The sequence below is a fragment of the Capsicum annuum genome, chromosome 8 (assembly GCF_002878395.1).
Source record: "Capsicum annuum cultivar UCD-10X-F1 chromosome 8, UCD10Xv1.1, whole genome shotgun sequence".
NCBI lineage: Eukaryota > Viridiplantae > Streptophyta > Magnoliopsida > Solanales > Solanaceae > Capsicum > Capsicum annuum.
This window is the reverse complement of record NC_061118.1, coordinates 62,604,424-62,614,325: the sequence shown is the minus strand read 5'-3', so window position 1 is coordinate 62,614,325 and position 9,902 is coordinate 62,604,424. Positions and strand designations below refer to the sequence as shown.

Genomic DNA, 9,902 nt, shown 5'->3' with positions numbered 1-9,902 from the left:
AACAAGTCTTTAAATAGTTTAACCTAATTAAGGAAATAAAATCAAATTACAGCTTTTCTTCGGAATAGATGATGACGTCTGTGATGGCATATCATGAATATGATGGCTTATCACGGATGTCGTCAGCTTCTTTGCCCTTTTGGCTTTCGCTGCCTAAGGTTGACGATGACAATGATGCCTTATCTCCAGCCTAACGACATGTCATGGATGTCGTCATAAACTGTCTTCAACTTCCATCTTCTGTTTAAGGCTGACAACGCTCCTGACCCCTTATCACTAGCCTGACGACGTGTCATAGATATCGTCATAAAACTATCTTCAACTTCCATCTTCTATTTAAGGCTAACGACGACCTTGATAGCTTTTCACCAGGCTGACGACTTATCATGAATGTTGTCGCCACACTTATCCTTTATTTTGCTTCACTTTTTAGTCTTCTTGGTTCCTTTATTTTTGGTTCTCCTACATCTCAACATTTACTACAAAAATTAGATTAAACTAATAAAAAACAACTAAAGTTGCTCAAGACCTTACAATTATTTAGAGTAAAAAGCCTCAAATATGTTAGCATAGGCTCACACATCAACACCCTCAACTTAAACAATTTCTTGTCCTCAAGCAACCATAACATAACAAATAGAATACAAGGTACAATTTGGCAGCTAACTACTCATACTAGTTCCGAATACATTCAACATCTCCGTGGTCCGTCAATTTTAAAGCTCACTATTGATGTTTTGGAAAACAACCATGCAACTCACAAGAATCAAGATACGGAAAAAATTCAGCAATAACAACCATGCCATACCAAGATCATATTTATCTGAACAAGTCAGTGACTAGCAACATACACAGTGCCCCTTTATAACAAAGAAATCCCTTTTTCACTCATATCAGAATTCAAATACATAAACAGAGGGATAAAACAAGACTCACTCTCAGAATGAAGTTCAAAACATGGCATGTCAAATTACGTAGGCTTACCCTTATAGTCAGTACCCAAGTTTTTAGACAGGTCAGTTAGGATCACTATAGGGCTTTTCTTAAGCTTGTAACATAGGCCAGGGGCTGGTATAATATTCATGGATATTTTAGAGTGACTATTCCTCCTTGACACTACACTAAACTCTCGGGGTTTCAAGTCCCAACCTTCTTTTCTTCCTCTCTATTATTGATCACACATGCTCAAGATAGATGCGGTCTTTTCAATTATCACATTATCTTTTTATCATCTTCTACACAACTTTCTCATTTCTTATTCCTTTTTCACTGCACCCAACATTTTATTATTTTCTTTTATTCTTTCCCTCTTCATACTCATTTTGTATCACATACCCCTATGATAGCCACCCTCAACTCAGGCTGTTTGCCTAAGTCAAGGTGCACAGTGTCCAAGGAGGACCAAGGCCAAAACAGGTTCATTGTGATGTAAATGGGAAGATGAGAAGTGTCATAGAAAAAAATAGCCTAATTATGCTCTAACAGGGATCAAGGGATATTATTCATATTAGGAAGGTCATTTAGGCTAAAAGTGGACTAATAATCAAAAATGGCCTATGATCCTTTCCTAACTTCTATCCTATAACCATGGCAAGACTAACCGAGCAAGTTCTAGATTCAATACACAATTGGAACTAAGTAAGACCTTACACACACATGGCACACTAGTATCTTTCATATCACTACTTATCCGGTTCATGTACTTGTTTAACAAAGGTTATTCAGTTGCCAGACCAATGCCATAAAACGATGTACAGTGGTCACAAATGGATGCAATTCACACAGCATACAATATATCAGACCACTGGAGAGGTAGTCAAAAATCACAAAATAAGCTAACTGGCTCAAGTATTTGTATTACTCCTAATTATCTACAAAATATGATACAACAACAACCTACCCTACACCCTCAACTTAAAATCAAAAATAAACTGCTCTAAGGGTTAGGGTATACCTAAAGGTAATCAAGCACATGGATCTTGGGTCTCCAACCCTGCTACTGCATAATCTGTTGTCTTCTCTCCATTGGGAGAATCTGTCTTTGTAGTAGTTGGATCCTTGCTAGATGAGGCACCTATAGCCCTAGCTCAGATGGTTGCCTCTCATTTCTCGTTATCAACTAAGGATTCAATTTCTGCCCTTTTGAACTCCTCCTTCTCCTTTTTCTTTCTTACCCTCTCCTCTGTTTTTTGATCTTCATCACTGTCAGGCCTCTCTCTCTTTCCCTTACCTTTCTTCTTAATTTTCTTCTTTTTTTTCTTTAGTGAGTCACCAGTGAGGTCAAGCATTGGAATTTCTTCCTTAGATTCATGCTTGGCCTGACCTGTTGGCATCATAAACTTGTGTTGCTAAACACCCTGACATCTGCCTTTACCTTGTCCAACGCCGCTTTGAATCTAGCAAGATCAGCCCCTGACATTTTTTTTGCCCGCGTATCAAATTAGTTCACCAAATCTGTAACCCGCTCAGGCAAAGTCATAAAAGGCTCAAGGGTAGCCTTGATTCTCTTGTCCACTATAGTAGCAAACTATTTGACAAAAGCATATAGCTGTGACTCACACCACTTAGCTTGTTTAGCTACTTTTCGGATATCGACCGGATGAAATGCAAAACCTGCTGCTACTGTAGGAACTAAAGGGTTGGCTTTAGTCTCAAGCACTGATCCTGCCTATGCTGAAGAAGTTGGCTGCACAGCCTTAGAAGCTTGCACTTCCACATGAGGTGCTGCGCCGGCATTTGTAACTAAAGGGTCTGCTGCTGCCTCTGCACCTCTATCAAGTCTCAATCCTGGCTGATTTTCATCAAACTATATGGGGTTGTGAGTCTTTCAGGAAGGAATGTCATCATCAACCCCTATAATCTTTGGCACATTAGAAGCTCGGCATAGCTTTGTTATAAGACAAGGGAAAAGGTAAGCAGTGTCAGTTCTCAACATTCTAATCTTTATCTCATCAGCAATGTCAGTCCTCCTTTTGTGGTCCATCCCAAGCCATACTCTTGGAACTTCTGTTCCACTTCAGGGTACCTACTCAACCCTCAGGTGATAATCATCTTTTCTTCTTGAATTGGCCTCTTAGCACTCTTTCTATCAGTACTACAGAGCCAAGCGATGAAGATGCTCTCTGCCCTGGGAATTTTCCACCTAGCATTATCTCAAACTTAGGGGTTCTTATATTTGATACATGTTCCCCGAGCTATAGACTCTTCATCATCCTGTTGTTCAGCAGATGGGGATCTAGATGTTGTTCCCTCAGACTCAAACTCCTCATACCCTTCCTGCTCATCTTCTTTAAATTCGGCATGGTCAGACTCATGTTGTTCAGAACCCTCTTGCTCAGAGGCAGTACATTTAGAAGCTACACTTTCTGGTGGTGTTGTAGTCACAGTATCATCACTATCCTCCACTTCAATGGGTAGAGGTAGCGAAGGTTTCTTTGGACATTGCTTCTCCTTTTGCTTTCTAAGCAGGAGTTCCTCCTCCTCATAATCAAATTCCTCATCGATGAGCTTATGATGTACTCTTTTTTTTCTTGCTTTCTTTGGTATTTTGGGGCTCTTTATTTTTGGTGCCATTTTAAGGTTCTTGTAGCAGTAAAAAAACCATTGGCTAGTCCACAAGAGCACAAACATAAACACATTAATCATTTTGGCTTATTCATGCTTCAGGTTCGAGGTGTGACGACAATTCTTGATAAGCCATCATGACTGTGATATCTTATCACAATGGTCGTCAACCTTTGACAGTACCTTCAAAATTTTAACAACTCTTGATGACATTCCTGATAAGCCGTCACAATTGTGATAGCCTATCACAAATGTCATCAGTTCTAAAAAGAAACCACTTCATTCTTGTCAGCCCTTGATGACATTCCTGATAAGCTATCACAATTGTGATAGCCTATCATGAATTTCGTCAACTCTAATCATAACCCACTTTTGATTTTAACTCAATTTTTAGTCCCCATTATTTCTAAAATTCCACTTGAATTCTGAGTGTGAGCTATCTTTTTAAACCCTGGGCCTGCACATCAGACCCTAGGTGCGATTTTAATCTTTTTAAACCCTGGGCCTGCACATCAGACCCTAGGTGCGATTTTACCTCTTTTCCAAGTTGAACTTGGTTCAAGCATCCTCGGGAATTGGGTTGTCATCTATCAATCACTTACCATAATAAAAGAAGGGTTAAAGTTAGAATATACCTGATGGGGGGCCTTAATTGATTACACGCACAAGAGGAAGTAGGAAGTAGGAAGAATCTCTTGATTGTGAATTTCAAATCCACGCACAAGGGAACTTGTTTTCTTGAAGTCTTTTGCAAAGAGTAGGAAAAAAACTCAAAAAGAAAAGAAATAAACTAAAGAAAAGAATTAAAACTAGCGAAAATTTGAAAAGGTTCCTGTGTTGGGCCGGGTCGAATTTGATTTAAACTGGGCCCAGAATTTTAGCTTTTAAGGCTTTGGGCTGACGATGACTTGTTACGGCTTATCGTAAGTGTGACAACCTATCACCAATGTCATCACCCCTAAGCAGAGATTTCCTCAAGTTTGGCCTATCTGATGATATTTTTGATAGCTTATCACAGTTGTGATGGTTTATCATAGATATCGTCATGGCCTTTCATCTGACCTCCTCATTTTTTACCTTCTCTGTACTAAATCCTAATTATAAAAGTAAAAGCACTTGCTTAACCATAAAAACTTTGGGTTGCCTCCCAATAGTGCCTGATTTACTATTGCGGCATGACTTGATTGTCTTGACTACTCAGACTTCGCCAAGACAACCTGTTGATACCCCTTTACCATCATCATAAAAGATATCAACAATTGAGAAAACACTCATCTCATGTTGCTGAGTCATGGATGAGTGTATTATGAAGCGTGTTTTTTTGTCATTGAACCTGAACTTTAGCTTATTCAACACCATATCTATTAGCACTCTCCCAGTTGCAAGTAGTGGCCTACCCAAGATGATGGGCACTTTAAAATCCACTTCGTAATCTAGGACTACAAAATCAGCAGGTAGAACAAAATCATCTACCTTTACCAATACATCATGCAGTATACCCACAGGTCGCTTCATATATCTATCTTCCATTACCAACCACATATTTGTTGGGGTAGGATCCCCCAAACCCAATTTCTTGTACACAGCGAATGGCATTAAATTTATACTGGTGCCTAGATCACATAGTTCTTTTATGAAATTTAGGGGGCCAATTGTACACGGGATGGTAAACGCTCCCGGATCTGCCCTTTTTTACACTAAAAACCTTGTAGAGATATCGCCCTAACCTTCCATTTCTTGGTTACAAGGTCTTTCAAGAACTTCGCATATCCTGGCATTTGCTCAAGTGCCTCAACCAAAGGCATATTAATTATCAATTGCTTGAGCATTGCCATGAATTTGTTGAATTTGGCATCATCAGTTTTTTTATTCAATCATTGAGGAAAGGAAGGTGGTGTTCTTAGGATAGATTTCAACATCACTTCCTCTTCCTTCTCTTTTTCTTTCTCCAAAGAATCAATAGAACTATCCAGCTTCTCTGACTCCACTGTTTTTCTTTCTTTGGATTCATCAACAACCACCTCACCATCTATAGATTTTCCCATAGAAGGGACATTTTTTGTTTGATTTAGTATTACGAAAAGTTGTCTCATCTACTGCTCCAAATACTTGATAGAAGTGGAGTGTGAACTAACCAACTGACTTAGGGTAGAGAATTCACTCTTCGTAGTGGTTACCTCCGAGCTATTAGCCTCAACTCCCTTCAACTATTTTTCCATCATGTCCTCTATGGACATCTTGCCAGATCTAGTTGGTGCAACATCCCAACTTCCAGGAGGAACATACAAACCACTCCTATCATTATTGCTTCTCCAGTTTCCTTGCTTCCTATCTTTATAATCAGGCTTGTCATAAAAGTATCGACGTTGATTCCCTTGGATATTGCCTCAGAAACCCCCCTGATCATTAATATAATTTGCCTTCTCATCTGTATTAATAGCAACAGTGCACTGAGATTCCACAGCCTTGACCTTTTTAGTATTGCCTGACAGCAAGTGCTTGGTCAGCAAGTCCGTTTGAGTCTTTAAGTGGGCCATGTCGTGGTCTCATTTCTTATCCCTTCTGCATTTCTCCATAATTATACCACCAAAAATAGTCGGGCTAGCTACCACAGAATCCCTAGTATGCCAAGCCAAACTCTGTTTGGTCATTCTACTCATCATGTCTGAAGCATCTTGAAAAGAAAGGTCAATGAATGAACCACCTGTAGCATTATCTATAATTGGCTTTGTCATAGAGTTAAAAGCTTTGTACAAAGTCTTTATCAAGTGCAAGTCCGTTATGTTGTGGTTCAGACATTGTGCTATCTTCTTCTTCAATCTCTCCTAATTTTCATGAAATGATTCAGTCGGGAGCTTCCTGAAGTTACTGATTTTGTCCCTCAACTATTCCCTCCTAGAGGGTGGAAAGAACCATTCTAGGAATACCTCTTTCAACTATCTTCAGTTGGTTATAGATACAGGCTCCATCTTATTTAACCACATTATTGACTCCCCAGACAGAGACAATGGAAACAATCTCAACAGGATTGCATTTTGGATCACTCCCGGATTATCAAAAGATTTGCAAATGGTGATAAAGTTCACCAAGTGCATGTTCGGACCATCACCAGGAAAGCCACCAAAAAACCCTTTCAGATTCAGGAGTTGAATCATAGTACTTATTATGCTAAATTTTGCTCTAGGTGCCAATGGTGGAGTAATGATAGCACCCATTGCACCTGCTCCATATATTCCTTCGTCATCATCATCAACCTCATAATGGATAGGTTGTTGACCATACCTTCCTCTGACTGGATAGTTTTTGTCGAAATTTCACTGCACTGGTGTAGTAATTTGCTCAGCTTGCCTTGGGTTTTGAGGATTCAGCAATTACTCATCACCCAAGTCTTCATCATCATGGTTTGGGTGATGTACTTGTTGGCCCTGGTTCTGTACGTTCACCTGAGCCATGGCTAAGGATACCAGTCTATCATTCTCTTGTTGTTCTACCATTCTCCCGATCAGTTGAGGTTCTGGATTAATTTGTAATAATGGTTCTCCAGAACTTCTTGTTTTTGGCATAAACAACAAGGGACCAGCAATAAACAAAAAAAAAAATAAACATAAATCTAGGAAACCTGACTAATAGTCAATTAGAGCACACAACTTTTAGTTTTCAACCGTATTCCACGGCAATGGCGCCATTTTTTATAACGCCCAAACTACACTCTTGAATAGGTGTAAGAGATCATCATCAATATAAAATCCAACTAGGTTGGGGTTGAATACCATAAGGAATATGGTGTGAAATCAAGTCGTTTGAGATTTAATTCACTGATAGTTTAATGTTTCCTGAAATGGGGGTTTAAGTTTCACAAATTATTGTTTGTCACTTTAATTTCGATATTTGTAACCAAGATTTTAAGAAATAACTAGAATTATGTTCACTAGGGCTTACGGTACATGACAAATGCTAGAGGTGACTCAAGATTCTCACGGTGGTTAGGATAACAAGCTATCTTTATTGATGATATGCTTAAATGTCTCTCGACCTATTTTAGCGTCTAATTTCCTAATCCTCTCAGACTTAGGGAATTTCTGTTCACTATCCATACTTTACCTCAGGTTAACCAACCTTGTTATAGTGTTGATTATTAAACAAAGTATTTTTGAGATCCTATTGATAATTCACTTCCTACTGTATATGATTTCTTTCTCAAGTAAATCAAAGTAGGTGTGTCTACTGTTTTCAACCAATAGACGTTAATTAAAATCTCAAATTGTCAAGAAATCCTAACACCTATTAAATATTGAGTGTTTAGCACATCGTCATGACCTAACCCTAGATCCCATAATTTAGGTTAATGGAGTTTAGCTACTCATGATACAAAGAACAAGTACACGAATTGAATTCATATGTGAGAAGATTAACTTAAAACGATGATGAAAATCAAGAAGTATAACTTGAATTGAACCACAGTACAAAACTCCCAAAATATTTTAACTATCTAGAGAGAAATATCGTATGTTTTTATATTCGAATAAAGATGAGTCCAAAAATAATTATTCTCTAGAAAAACCTAAAACAAGGCTTTAAATAGTTTAACCTAATTAAGGAAATAAAATTAAAGTTATAGCTTTTCCTTAGAATAGATGACGACGTCCGTGATGGCTTATCATAAGTATGACGGCTTATCACAGATGTCATCAGCTCCTCTACACTTTTGGCTTTTGCTGCCTAAGGCTAACAACAATGATGACGCCTTATCACCATCCTAACGACGTGTCATAGATATCATCACAAAACTTTCTTTAACATCCATCTTCTGTTTAAGGCTGATGACATTCCTGACGCCTTATCACCATCATGATGAAGTGTCATGGATGTCATCATAAAACTATATTCAACTTCCATCTTCTATTTAAGGTTGACGACGGCCTTGATATCTTATCACCAGGCTAAAGACTTATCATGAATGTCATCAGCCACACTTATCCTTTATTTTGCTTCACTTTTCAGCTTTTTTGCTCCATTATTTTTGGTTCTCCTACATCTCAACATTTACTGTAAAAATCAAAGTAAACTAATCAAAAACAACTAAAGTTTCTCAAGACCTTATAATTATTTAGAGTTAAAAACCTCAAATGTGTTAGCATAGGCTCACACATCAATGGATAGCCCTGACAAATTAACTGGTGATCTAGTACTTAAATATCAGTTGGGGAAATGTTTTGATGAATTATGAAGAATGAAAACATAGACGGACTTTTTAACAAAAGCTATTTTGCATACTTTCTTGAGCTACCTGAGGACTGCACTCTCCATTTACCAATGAGCATGGTATATTGTCTTCTCAACCATAAGATCAAGTACGTGGGGGATGATAAATATCCAAAGGAGGGCAAAAAAAATAGATGAAATCTGGATCAACTACTTTGGCATACCGGTTTGTTTTGGGTAGAAAGAGTTTGCCATAGTGATAGGCCTGAGATGTGATCTTCCAGAAGAACCTCTCATCAAGGAAACACCCCACAAAGGGTCCAACAAATTCAAGCTAAAAAAACATGGGTTGTTGGGCATTGTTGGATGTAGTAGCTACAAAGCGAAGGATTTGATGGCAGATCTCAAGGATAAAGACATACCAAAGCACTGCAACGAGAAATTATGCTTAGTTTGGGTTTTTCATTCTATTTTATTGGCAAGAGACTTCAGTAAAGTCATATAAGATGATTTGTTGGCATTTACTGATGATTTTGACAAATTTAATGACTATCCCTGGGGATATAACAGCTACTACTTGACTATCGAATATTTACTTACAAAGTTATCCCCAAAGATGATCACATTATACGGCTTTCCCTGTGCTTTAATGGTAAAATTAATCACTATTTTTACTCATCCATTAATTTATAATGAATATACTTATTATGACCTTTTGATGCTTGCTTTTTGTTTACATTTTTTAGGCTTGGGCATGTGAAGTCATTCCTCCCCTCCGAAAGCAGTTCTAGGATTAGCCAAATGAGGTTTCTCATCCAAGGATCCTTAAGTAGTTGGTGGCTGTAAAGGGTAGAAAAAAATATTAAGGAGCTGGAGGCTGATCTATTTAACCCTCCGGATGATGCAGTACATTTTCTTTCAACTAAAATAATTTGCCTCAAATAAAGATATTGAAATACATATTCCATCTGTTGAGATAGATGGGTCATCTGTTGAAACAGATTACCCGTCAACAGCAACTGGTGCAACAGATGGGTAATCTATTATGAAAGATGATCCATATGTTGCTACAGATTAACCATCTATTTCTCTGATTCCCTGAACCCGACATAACAGATTACCCATCTGATGCAAAT

At 38.1% G+C, this 9,902-nt stretch overlaps 1 protein-coding gene across 1 annotated transcript; it reads right to left on the bottom strand.

Annotated features, from left to right (window-relative positions):
- Nucleotides 1-2,102: 2,102 nt before the first annotated feature.
- LOC124886599 (pre-mRNA-splicing factor SLU7-like) lies at nt 2,103-3,573 on the bottom strand. Its single transcript, XM_047395433.1, has 2 exons — nt 3,183-3,573; nt 2,103-2,323 (listed from the first exon to the last, which is right to left on the bottom strand). The coding sequence occupies exons 1-2, from the start codon at nt 3,571-3,573 to the stop codon at nt 2,103-2,105; spliced, it is 612 nt and encodes a 203-aa protein (XP_047251389.1).
- Between the last annotated feature and the right edge of the window lie 6,329 nt (nt 3,574-9,902).

Coding starts and splice junctions, on each gene's coding strand:
- LOC124886599 (XM_047395433.1), bottom strand. CDS start 3,573: ATGGCACCAAAAATAAAGAGCCCCAAAATACCAAAGAAAGCAAGAAAA. Junction 2,324..3,182: donor GTCTATAGCTCGGGGAACAT/GTATCAAATATA, acceptor TGATGCCAACAG/GTCAGGCCAAGCATGAATCT.